Genomic DNA, 11,664 nt, shown 5'->3' on the forward strand with positions numbered 1-11,664 from the left:
TCTATATTGTAGGGAGTGGGGCGGGTTGACTTTCTCCGTGGGTGATGGGAAAGGGGGGGAGGGGTTGTGGCCCTCGAAGAGATGCCTGAAAGAAACTTAGGTATGGGGGCAGGGTAGCGTAGAGAGAATGTACTAGATCAAAGACTAAACTCTGCTACCTGCGTTCGTGTTTCTCTCAAAAGTCTAATGTATGCGTGTACACACGAGAGACAGTAAATAAAAACATCCGGATGTTGGCGGTGACCGCCCCTTGCTTTGTTCCCTTTGTCGAGTCTTTGTTTTTTCGTAAACATCGCTGATGGTTGTTTTTATATTTGTGTGTGTGTGTGTGTAAACGTGCATATATTAACCCAAAAATGTCTATTTTATTCCATTTTTAAAGTGTTTTTTTTAATTAGTAATTGTAAATGTGGATAAAATTTCATTAAGGTTTTTATTTAAATGCTTAAGAAATAGTCAAGCGTTGTTCGCATTCACTTTTTTAAATGCGTGTGAGGAACATTTTATTTACTGATGTTACCGGTACACTAAATCTGTGCACGGAGCATTTTCTATTCGTACATGCTGAAGCTACCCGTACACTAAAATTGTGCACGCAGTCTCTTCTATTCGTACATGCTGAAGTTATCCGTATACTAAAATTGTGCACGCAGCCTCTTCTATTCGTACATGCTGAAGTTATCCGTATACTAAAATTGTGCACGCAGCCTCTTCTATTCGTACATGCTGAAGTTATCCGTATACTAAAATTGTGCACGGAGCATGTTCTATTCGTACGTGCTGAAGTTATCCGTATACTACAATTGTGCACGCAGCCTCTTCTATTCGTACATGCTGAAGTTATCCGTATACTAAAATTGTGCACGCAGCCTCTTCTATTCGTACATGCTGAAGTTATCCGTATACTAAAATTGTGCACGGAGCATGTTCTATTCGTACGTGTGGAGCTATTTGTCAAGATGCTGGCACAGCTCCAAACGCGCTTCCTCTCCGTGCATATCAGTACGTTTCTCCTGGAACCGTCTCTTGAAGCAGGAGCTTAACTTTAATGTTGTTTAAATTAATGGCGCACATCTCGGTTAAAAAAACCTGAGCAAGTAAATACTGGGCACTCAAACATGGTGCGTTTGCTTGTGCATTCGGAAGCTCTTAAAAGTCTGGAATCGGAAATAAATTAATTGATTGAACGTGTTCATTATTTGCCTCATATTTGGTTAGAAATGAAACGTTACCACAGACACTGGTTCTCTATTTTATGTGTGTTATCTATTCTTGTGGAACTTTCTACCCTCTGGTTGTTTAAATGAGCTTTAGCTTCAGATTGAATGAATGAATTTCCTCCAACACAATTAAGTATTACGTGTCGACTTGTAATGAGCCGTATAGGCCGTTGTATACAATTCCAGCCTGTTTTTCTTTTTGGATTTGCTTCTTCAGTATATCTTGTGTCCATCCAAGAAAAATTACAATGCAGCAGTTGTTTTGATTTTGGAGTTGTCTCTCCTAGATGGGTTGCTGTCCCCAGCTATCGAGCCCCACCTGTCCGGAATATTTTTCGGTTTAGAAACCATGAGCTCTACCGACTCGACCACGCCGACCCCTTTCTATATTAGTAAATGCTAGTAAAAACCTACATTGACCATTTATATCAGACCAAATGATCCGTTCTTTCTCTACGTTGGGTACCCATATAGCGGAGCCCATGTTTAGCGAGTATTATATTTTTAAAATTAATTATATTGCCAGTTAAGAGAGTAAAAAAAAAAATCCATATATTTATAGAGGTGTTCACGCTTAGCCTGGTGGCATAATTCAGGTCCCTTCAACAGCTGAGTAGAAATCGTAGGAATTATTTTAACAGGACGCCATCAGGCTTGACAGTTTAATACGGTTTCCGGTTCTGTTTGAGAGTTTAAAAAAAAACAACACCCGGCCTTGAAGGTTGGGGAAGGGGGGAGGGGTGATGAAACCTCAGTGCTAAAGAGGTTGTGTGGTTTCCTTTGATATAATTTCCTTTTATATAATCTGAACCAGACAGAATCGATACTCTTTTATATTTGACAAGAGCGATATTTTAACACGAAGATGACGACACCTGTTATTGATCGCTCGGACTTTTATTATTTCGTTATTGTTGATTTTAGCATACGACCTATCAGATTGGGAAGGGGGGGGGGAGGGGAATGTAGCGAGCGAATCAAATAGTAATCAAAGGTCCATTCATGGCGTCATCTCCCCTTCAACCTTGACCCTGGCTATAGCTTTTATCTTTTTTTTTTTTTTTAAATTCTACGTTTGATCTAAGACATTTGGTTTTATGAACTGGGATATTTGTTTTATAACCTGGGATATTTGCTTTAGATCTGGGATATTTGCTTTAAGATCTGGAATATTTATTTGAGAGCTGGATTAGTTTTTTTTTTGTTTTTAAAAAGCCGGAATGTGTTAAGATGTTTCTGAACTCTGCGTTTGACAACTTTGAGTGTCCTCGTCTTCATCAAGGAATAATTAATTAGAAACTCGTCACAACTTTACAATTTTGGCATCGCCCCACCCCACCCCCCACACACACACCACAATTTATACATAATTTTGAAAGCTGAAGTTTCGCCTTCATCTCATTACCAACACACTAACATGAATACAACTATTCAGTAAACAGATGTGGAGTTCACTTTTGAAAAGTACAAGACAAAAATATGTATTCGCGTGAAATGTTTCATGTACAAGGGTGTAGGGACGGGTAAATATAGTTGTAGTTCCCACGACAACTCTAAAGTACACCTAAAAAAGAACTTTGGTTAACTTGAATTTAATAGTCATTGTTCGGGTTTTTCCGATGAATGATAATTCTTTTTTAAACACCCATCTAAAAGGTAAATCTCTGTTTTCTTTCTGGTAAATGTTTGTCGGTTAAGTGAGACATTTCAGTCTCGTGGTTTCACGAGGGCGGTAACGGGATGTGTAAGGCTGCAGTGTAGGGTGGACGTTGTTGACATTTTTTACACGTGGTATATAATTAGTTTACTGTTAATGTCAAGGCCGTGTTTGTTTAATTTTACCGGCCCATAAACAGACTGAAAGAAAACCAAAGTCACTTTAAACTTAAAGAATTTTTTTTTTTAGAATTCGAAGATCTAAATTACATTTGACAGATTCTGTTTTTTTTTAAAATAGTATACGTAAACAGGAATTCTTGAATTACTCTTATTTAAATTTTGTCTCACCTGTTTGGAGCTGTGTTCAACGAACACACTACATTTTCCACACTACATTTTATCATGAGGGATAATGTCTCGACAACTTGACTCGCTAGGTACTCGACTTCTCAATAGGTCACTACAAGAATGTTCTGGAATGTGTCTTATCCTGGCTGTAACATGCTGGATCCTGTACACAATAACCAACAGCAGCCCCACAACACACTACATCAGCAACATATCAGACAATAATACCTATACAACACACTGCAGCAGACACACAACACACTATAGAATCTACCCGACAGACCACAGCACCCACCCAACAGACCACATCACCTACACAACACACTACAGCATCTAGAACAGCAGCTACACAACACTACACCACCTACACAACAGACAGCACCAACTACACAACAGACAACACCACCTACACAACAGACAACACCACCCACACAACATACAACACCAACTACACAACAGACACCACCACCTACACAACAGACAGCACCAACTACACAACAGACAACACCACCTACACAACAGACAACACCACCTACACAACAGACAACACCACCCACACAACATACAACACCAACTACACAACAGACACCACCACCTACACAACAGACAGCACCAACTACACAACAGACAGCACCAACTACACAACAGACAACACCACCTACACAACAGACAACACCACCCACACAACATACAGCACCAACTACACAACAGACAACACCACCTACACAACAGACAACACCACCTACACAACAGACAGCACCAACTACACAACATACAACACCACCTACACAACATACAACACCACCTAAACAACAGACAACAGCACTTTGTGTTCTATACACTATCAAGACTGGCTCCTAATCCACTTAACTTTACCCAAACTTTACCCCTACCCGTTCACCTCTACCACTTAACCAACTCCTCCCTTGTAACTTGAGTGACGTGTTATCGATAACCCCATGAGATGTACTGACTGACCTTTTGACCCCTCCACCAACTCACCCAGACACGCTATTGTTTTTTTTTTACTCAGTTGTGGTAAAAGTGGGGTCATATTGTACGGCAAGAAATTAGTTTTCCCGTAACTCTCATTGCTTTAAAAGTTGATTTCTTATACATCCATCTCGTAAGTCTATTTATTTTTAGTCAAACTGCTTGACAATTTCATATATTTCAAACGTTGTTTCTAATTTACAGGTAGATCCTTGTAGTATTGCTGGAAGAGATGGTCGAATTAGGGAAGGGGATCAAATTGTACAGGTAAAAATTAATTTATTTACAAAACTCTCCTGACTTAAAAAATCTCATGCCCAGTTTAGATGTCGTATACTTAGAGATACAGATATAAACATGAATATGATTTTGAAAATATTTGGTTTGAGTTGTTTTCATCGTGTGTGTATATTTTGTTGTTGTTGCAGATCAATGGTGTAGACGTCAGAAGCAGGTCGGAGGCCATTTCCTTGTTCTCTGGGAATGGAACTGATATCACCTTGACAGTGGCCAGAGCTCAGCTTCAGGTGAGGAATTATCTCCCCTGATGTAGTCTCCGCGTGGTTGTCTTTCCTAACTGTTTGTTTTTCCTACATGATTGTCTTGCCAACATTGTTTCACTACACTGTTGTCTCCCCTGCGTACATTCTCCCCTTGTATTATCTCCCTTATTTATGTACTACTTAAGATTATGTTGTCTCCCCTTACAAGATCTCTGCATCGTTTTTTGTTTGTTTAAATTGTACATATATTAATTAAATAAATGTTGATACAAAGTTTTCTAAAGCAATGGAAAAATAAAGTTTACAATAATTTTGAAACCAGTAGCATTGGCTTTTTTTTTTTCTGGACAGTCAGAAATTCATGCAGTAGAATCTTTTAACAACAAAAAAAAAAAAAAAAAAGCAAAGATACTTTTTAAATGTCATTGGAAGGAAATTTAATTAGCTAATTAATAAATCTAATTAATCAAGGGATTACCTACAATCAGCTAATCAGTTTTAACAAAAAAACTAATTTCTCTTCCATTTCCTCCTCTCAGTGTGATGATGGCTTCATGGAGGAGCCTAATGTTGTCCTTGATGACCTTCACCTTGACCTCTTGGAGCAGCATCACCATGACAACATGCAATTTATGGCAGCCATGTTGGCAAGGGTAATCCATTTAAAAAAATTATTTAAAAAAATAGAATTAAACTGTATGGAATTAAAATGTATGGAAACACTTATTGTTATTTCTTAATACGTTCTTAATAATGAGGTATATTTAATCTGACTCTGAGAACCCCTAGGGGATTAGTTAGAGGCAAAAATGTGACGAGTCTCGTATATTTTTTGCCATACCTATATAAGATTATAAATTATAAAATTTAGTCTTTTGGTAAAGGCTTAAGTTGCTTGGTTATATTTGCTATAAAAATCTATAGGATAATTGATTAGCACCAATAATTACTGCTATTAATTACTACCCAACCCAAGGGATTACTGCATCACGGCTAAATCAATGATTTCAAATTTTAATTACAGCGCCACCTAGATGAGGAAGGGGGCACAACCGACACTGCCACCACAGAGAACTCGTCACAAAAGCATGAAAAAGACAGCGGAGTCGGCCGGACAGATGAGAGCACACGCAATGAGGAGAGCTCAGAACAGGTTTGTATTGCTTGAATTATTTGCTTGAATTATTTGCTTGAATTATTTGCTTGAATGATTAAAAAGATTTTTTTAAAATTTTATATAAAGAAAATTTTTTTTAATTTATTTCTACTGTTCCTAATTTCGAATTAAAAAGATATATTAAAATGAACATTTTAACCAACCTAGTTTAGTTAGATAATGTATTACTATCTGGCATTTTTTAAACTGTGAAAATGAGGAACACAACTTTCATAACACATTAATGCAAGTTTTTCTTAGATAATAACACAGTACTTTTAAGAGTTTTATAAAGTAATTATAAACTAGGTATATTATTTTTTATCTACGCTGGGTGTGACTTTAAAAAGCAAATATCACATGTTAAAATTCAGATTTTCATTCAATGAAATGTTCATCTCATGGCAACAAGTAAAGCTAAGGACCTTAGTGCAGGATTGCCATGTTGAAAAAAAAAAAAATTCTCTGATAATTTGTTAAGAGTTGGCCAGATAATTGCAGCCATTACATGTCATCCCCACCAGGAAACATTTGATTGTGACAGCCTGGCCAGGCCCCCCATGCTATCTAAGTACGGCCATCCCAACCCTGACAGCAGTGACATTCCGGCTGACATGTGCAGCAAATTGCGGGACATAATTGACCAGCGTGCAGTAGGACGCAAGGACTCTGAGAGCAGCCTGGAGAGAGAGCTGGCAATTTTAAACAGGGAAATGGAAGATATTCAGGTTAATATTTAGAAAAAAATATTTTTTTGTTTCATGAAAAATTTCAAAATTAAAATACAATTTTTAAAGCTTAAGTAATAATAAGTTTTTTTAAAATTATAATTTTCAAAATAAAATTGAAAATAAATGTTTTAACAGCTAGAAAAATTATTTAATCGAGTTAATTTTTGTTTATTTTATTTTTTCTTTAATCTTTAATTTGCAACATATTTGAACTATTGTTTATCAATTAGTTATGATTTTTATCATTTTAGAATATTTATGCAATGGAAAGTTTTAAAAAAAATTTGTTTTTCAATGCAGGTGGAATGCCAGGATCTGGTTGACAACCACATGAGAGAGCAGCAAAGACTGGGCTACAACGAGTCCGTTTTACGTGGGGACACACAGAAAAGTCCAAGGATCGTCCCCCGCATGGGCACGCGCCTCGAGTACATGAAACACCCAGCAGAATCTGGGCTGGTCAGGAAACCCGGCATGTCAGCGCCCGGTAGCCCCAGCCACACCACACCGCCGTTAACCAGCGCTGTCAGCAGCACGAACGGTTCACCCACGGCTAAACCGTACAACGGCTCAACCGTTCCTTCGTCTGTGTCGTCAACAATGTCGTCCACCAGCCGAGGCCTCAGCTCCAACAACAACACCAACATCGGCCTGTGCGACAAAGACATGTGGACCACCACCAGTGCCTACAACACTGGGGAGTCCTCACGCAGCACGCCCCTCACCCTCGAGCTGAACCCGGCCTCGGACGATCACAGCCAGCACTTGAGCGGGTCCATGCTGTGTCTAGCCACACCCTCTTCAGGGCCGTCAGCCATAGTTACCAGTGACACAGAGAAACAGACACAAACACCCACTAAACCCAGAGACTATTCTAGCGAAGACAGCGGCCGCGGCCACAATAAAAAAGGCTCCAGTTCTTCTCATACGATTAAAGCAATAAGCATCGCCGAGAGCATGAAAGCAGGTTTGAACCCAGGACAGATGGGCGAATCCCTGCAGGATTTATACCTGCGCTGTGCGGATGTTATGTACACCAACCGGGCCAACCTACAACACACGATTGCTGTACAACAAAAGCTGTTTCAGCAACAGCTTGAACAGCAGGCTAGGGTGCGTGGCCACGGAAACTCACCCGGCCACGTAACTCCAGCCAGCGGCAACGAAGCTGCGCCTGATGGTGCTAAAAATAGCCCAGGTCAAACCGCCCCTTCAGACAGTGGTCAGATGGAATGGGTGGTCAAACGCAGACCTGACGGCACCCGTTACATCACCCGTCGCCCGGTTAGAAGCCGGTTATTAAAAGAAAGAGCGAAAAAAATCAGCGAGGAAAGATGCGGCATGACGACTGATGACGACGCCATGTCAGAAATGAAGACAGGCCGCTACTGGTCGAAAGAAGACCGTAAGCGCCATCTAGAAAAAGCTAAAGATTACAAAAAGAAGAAAGAACTCCTGGTCAAAGCCAAAATGGAAACTCTGAAAGAAACAGAGGAGAAGAAAGAGATAAACATTGTGGAGCTGAGCCACAGGAAGATGATGAAGTACAAGGGTAAAAAAGTGTTTGATAACTTCACGACTGTGAAGGAAATGCTAGCTCACGGTAACAAAGTCAGTGATGGAAAAACATACAATCCTTTGCTATCTGTCACAACGGTTTGATAGTGTAGCACAAGTTTTTATTTCGTTCATTCACTGGATTACATAAGTCCCAATATTTATTACAGTTTTTGAAAAAAATATTCTAAGAGGATTATTCTACTTTTTTGTGAATAAAACATGGAGCTTTAAAAAAGATTTTTTAAAAATTTAAAAATTGGACCTTAGAATGTCTGACAGTAGCTTTGTACTGCAGTGCATTGTGGACCTGTTTTTTTCAACTTGTGAAATGCTGATAAAAGAAGTCAAAATCACAGTGGCTTTTTTTTTCTGAGTGGAATATACTCTAGAATGCTTTCCATAGCGGAATATTATGTAAAAGTTTATCTGTGGATTATACTATAGAAGATCTACTGAAAGATATTGACCAATTGTAATAGTTGTTGTTCATTTTGTAAAATTTCATATTACTCTTCATCACACTGAAATGGATATAGTGACAATATAGTCACAAAAGCAAAAAAAAATAATTAAAAAAACTAGATTAAGCTTTACTGACTGATCAGACAATTATTTTTTGCTGCTATTCTTTCGTGCCTTTGCAGTATGTAATGACCATATTGATGAACCAAGCCATGTTGCACATGAGGATTAAACCTTTGTGTAATCTATTCATAATCTGGACTCAGCCAGATTGACTTTACTAAGCTTCAAATTTTAAATGGAAAGTTTTCATAGTCGAGTGAAAAATTCAAAATAAATTCTGTGTTCGTTGGGCTAGTTTTAAAATTTCCATTCGGCAAAGGATAAAGTTCAAGTGGTCTTGGGCACCTGGACAATCTATTGTAAACTTGAGCAGGAAATAAAAGGGCTCATCCTCGACCTGAACAAGAATCAGCCCTGAGCATGAATATATCAGCCCTGAGCATGAATATATCAGCCATGAGCCTGAATGAATCAGCCTTGAGCCTGAATGAATCAGCCTTGAGCCTGAATGAATCAACCTTGAGCCTGAATGAATCAGCCTTGAGCCTGAATGAATCAGCCTTAGGCCTGACCAAGACTCAGCCTCAACACTAACCACATATCTAACTTACTGTATTGTCATATGCAGACATCTCTGCAGGGCTGGCTTACATCAAGTTTGTCACCCACAACACAGTAGGATTGTATAACAATTTTTTTTAAATATAAAAGATGTTTCAAGATATGCTCTCTGTATAGTATCATTAGCGAAGTACAAATACAACTTTATACAGCATGTCTTATTTGTATTTATATGATATATGTCTACAGCATATATATTATATAAAGTTTGTTACTTATAAGAACGTATCATATTACTTTGCATATATTTTAAGTTAAATTGAAGATATAAATTATATGAACTGTTGACTAAAGTCTTAGTCATACAATGTGCATACTGTCAAAACTTGGTTTTTCTAGACTCAAAAGTTTTGTGGGGAGGAAATGCTGAGGTTGCTCAGTTTTTCTTTATTTGTCATTAATTTTATAATTATTAAAATTAACAATCATGATAGGTGATGATTGTAATTTAGACTAAACTAACCATATTGAGAAGAGGGAAAAAAAGCTGGAATTTTAGGCTCCTATTTAATCTGTTTTTAATATATTTGTCCTGTTGTCACATAGGTCTCCTGGACAAAACACAAAGTACTTCTATTTTAATTGAATTTTTTTGTTCATAACTATTTTAACTTGAAGTTTTATTTACTTTAACAACTCCAGAATGATTTGTTTTCAATGAGGTTATTAAAACAACATGAATTTTAAAAATACTTTTTAAAATTTTAAAATTAAAAGGAACAGGTTGAAGGGGAAATTTCTATGCATTCCTCTAAACTCTAAGTATCATAAACTTTGATTTCTTTGGTTTATTTTTGTATCCAATTTAAATTTAATTTCTCTTCAAAATTCTAATCAGAAAAAAGACAATATTGAATGTCCTGTACCATAATAGATAATAGACCTCAATTATGAAATGGCTGTGCACAAATTTTTTCAGTGTGTAAAGAAATATAGATTTTGTCTGGTTTTTATTTTTTTGTTAAGCTTGTTTGAAAAATCAGATTTTTGACATGGTTGGTTCTGGAATGACACTACGTCATTTAAAAATGATATCTCTATGCCTTATTTGAAGGATACGTTTACTGTGTGCAATAAACAAGTTTCACATGTATTACGCTGTATTTGTTACATGCATCGTTATTGTAATTATTTATCACATAATAGCAAATATCTATTTATAGTTGGTGTAACATTGGATTCGTTCTGGAAATTGTGCACGAGTCTTAACTACTGTATGTGTTTGTATGTTGAAAGGATGTGTTGGAAATGTTGACGTATGAAAATGTATGTTGGTGTGGCGTAAGTGCTATGGAAATGTTGCACTAGTCTATGACTACTGTATGTTTGTTTGTTTGTTTGTTTATGTGCCAGAGGTGGAGTCCTGTATATGTCAAGTTTGTCAACTATCATGATTTGTGATACTTAAACACTGAATGGGTCTAAAGTAGAGAAATCAAACTGCTTTAGCAAAATTGTTTTTATTTTTTTCATGTAAATTAGAAGCCATTTTAAAATCTATGGAATGTTTTTTTTTTAAATTGTGTACATAGGCTAGGGAGAGCCTTCATTACAATCAGGTGTTTTTTTTTTTCACAATGACAATTCTCAGTGAGAGAGTACAGGTTTCATGTCTAACACTGTTGGTTCTGCATTAATCGATGAATATTTTCAAATGTACGAATTGGTCCAGCTCATGAAGTTATGAAATAAATTTTTTTTTTGCTTCTTGATATTTGTTCAGCTCATTTTTGTATATCAGGACAGTGCTGAGCAATGGGTATATTTAGTTTTATCGTTAGTGGATCTTGCAATATACATTTTTTTAAAACCAACATTAGACTTGCAAACCCACAACTAAATTAAGAAACCAATGAAATAACAAACTTGGCGACATGTTTTAGACTACTGAAGATATGTCAACTACACTTAATTTGTAAATTCTAATTTTTTAAAAAACCAAATCATCTTTGCTGCTAGTACATTATTTTTTAGTCTATATATATACACAACAAATTATTTTTTTTTCAAAAGAAAGCATCACAATAAACCCTTGTTGGAATAACATTTCATTTATACACTTACAGCAATAATTACAAAATAAAAGATAAAAACTCTGATGGAGCTGTTGATTAAAATCCTCGTTAACCATGTTTGCTCTGGTTCTTAAAAAAATAAATTAAAAAGCTTACACCTGTAAGCAGATATACAGACAATTGGAATATAAATAGGTTATAAATGATGTAAGTTATAGTGTGTAAGTGGAATGTTATAAATATCAAAAGAGTGAATACGGAATGATATATCAGTAAGGCAACCATTTAATAAAAATTGTAAGTGTAAGCAAACAAATGAGAGGACAATTACAT

At 36.8% G+C, this 11,664-nt stretch overlaps 1 protein-coding gene across 1 annotated transcript in view; it reads left to right on the forward strand.

Moving 5' to 3' along the window:
- The window catches only part of LOC131927073 (E3 ubiquitin-protein ligase PDZRN3-B), a gene marked incomplete at its 5' end in the record, with an annotated part of 30,259 nt that extends 19,231 nt beyond the window's left edge, over positions 1-11,028 (forward strand). The window contains 6 exon segments of the mRNA XM_059282730.1: positions 4,425-4,487; positions 4,649-4,747; positions 5,263-5,376; positions 5,748-5,876; positions 6,404-6,607; positions 6,911-11,028. Coding sequence (XP_059138713.1) covers positions 4,425-4,487; positions 4,649-4,747; positions 5,263-5,376; positions 5,748-5,876; positions 6,404-6,607; positions 6,911-8,272 — 1,971 coding nt within the window.
- Positions 11,029-11,664: the final 636 nt, after the last annotated feature.

This window comes from Physella acuta, unplaced genomic scaffold, assembly GCF_028476545.2.
Source record: "Physella acuta isolate Inbredline_101_S28 unplaced genomic scaffold, ASM2847654v3 ptg001370l, whole genome shotgun sequence".
Classification (NCBI taxonomy): domain Eukaryota; kingdom Metazoa; phylum Mollusca; class Gastropoda; family Physidae; genus Physella; species Physella acuta.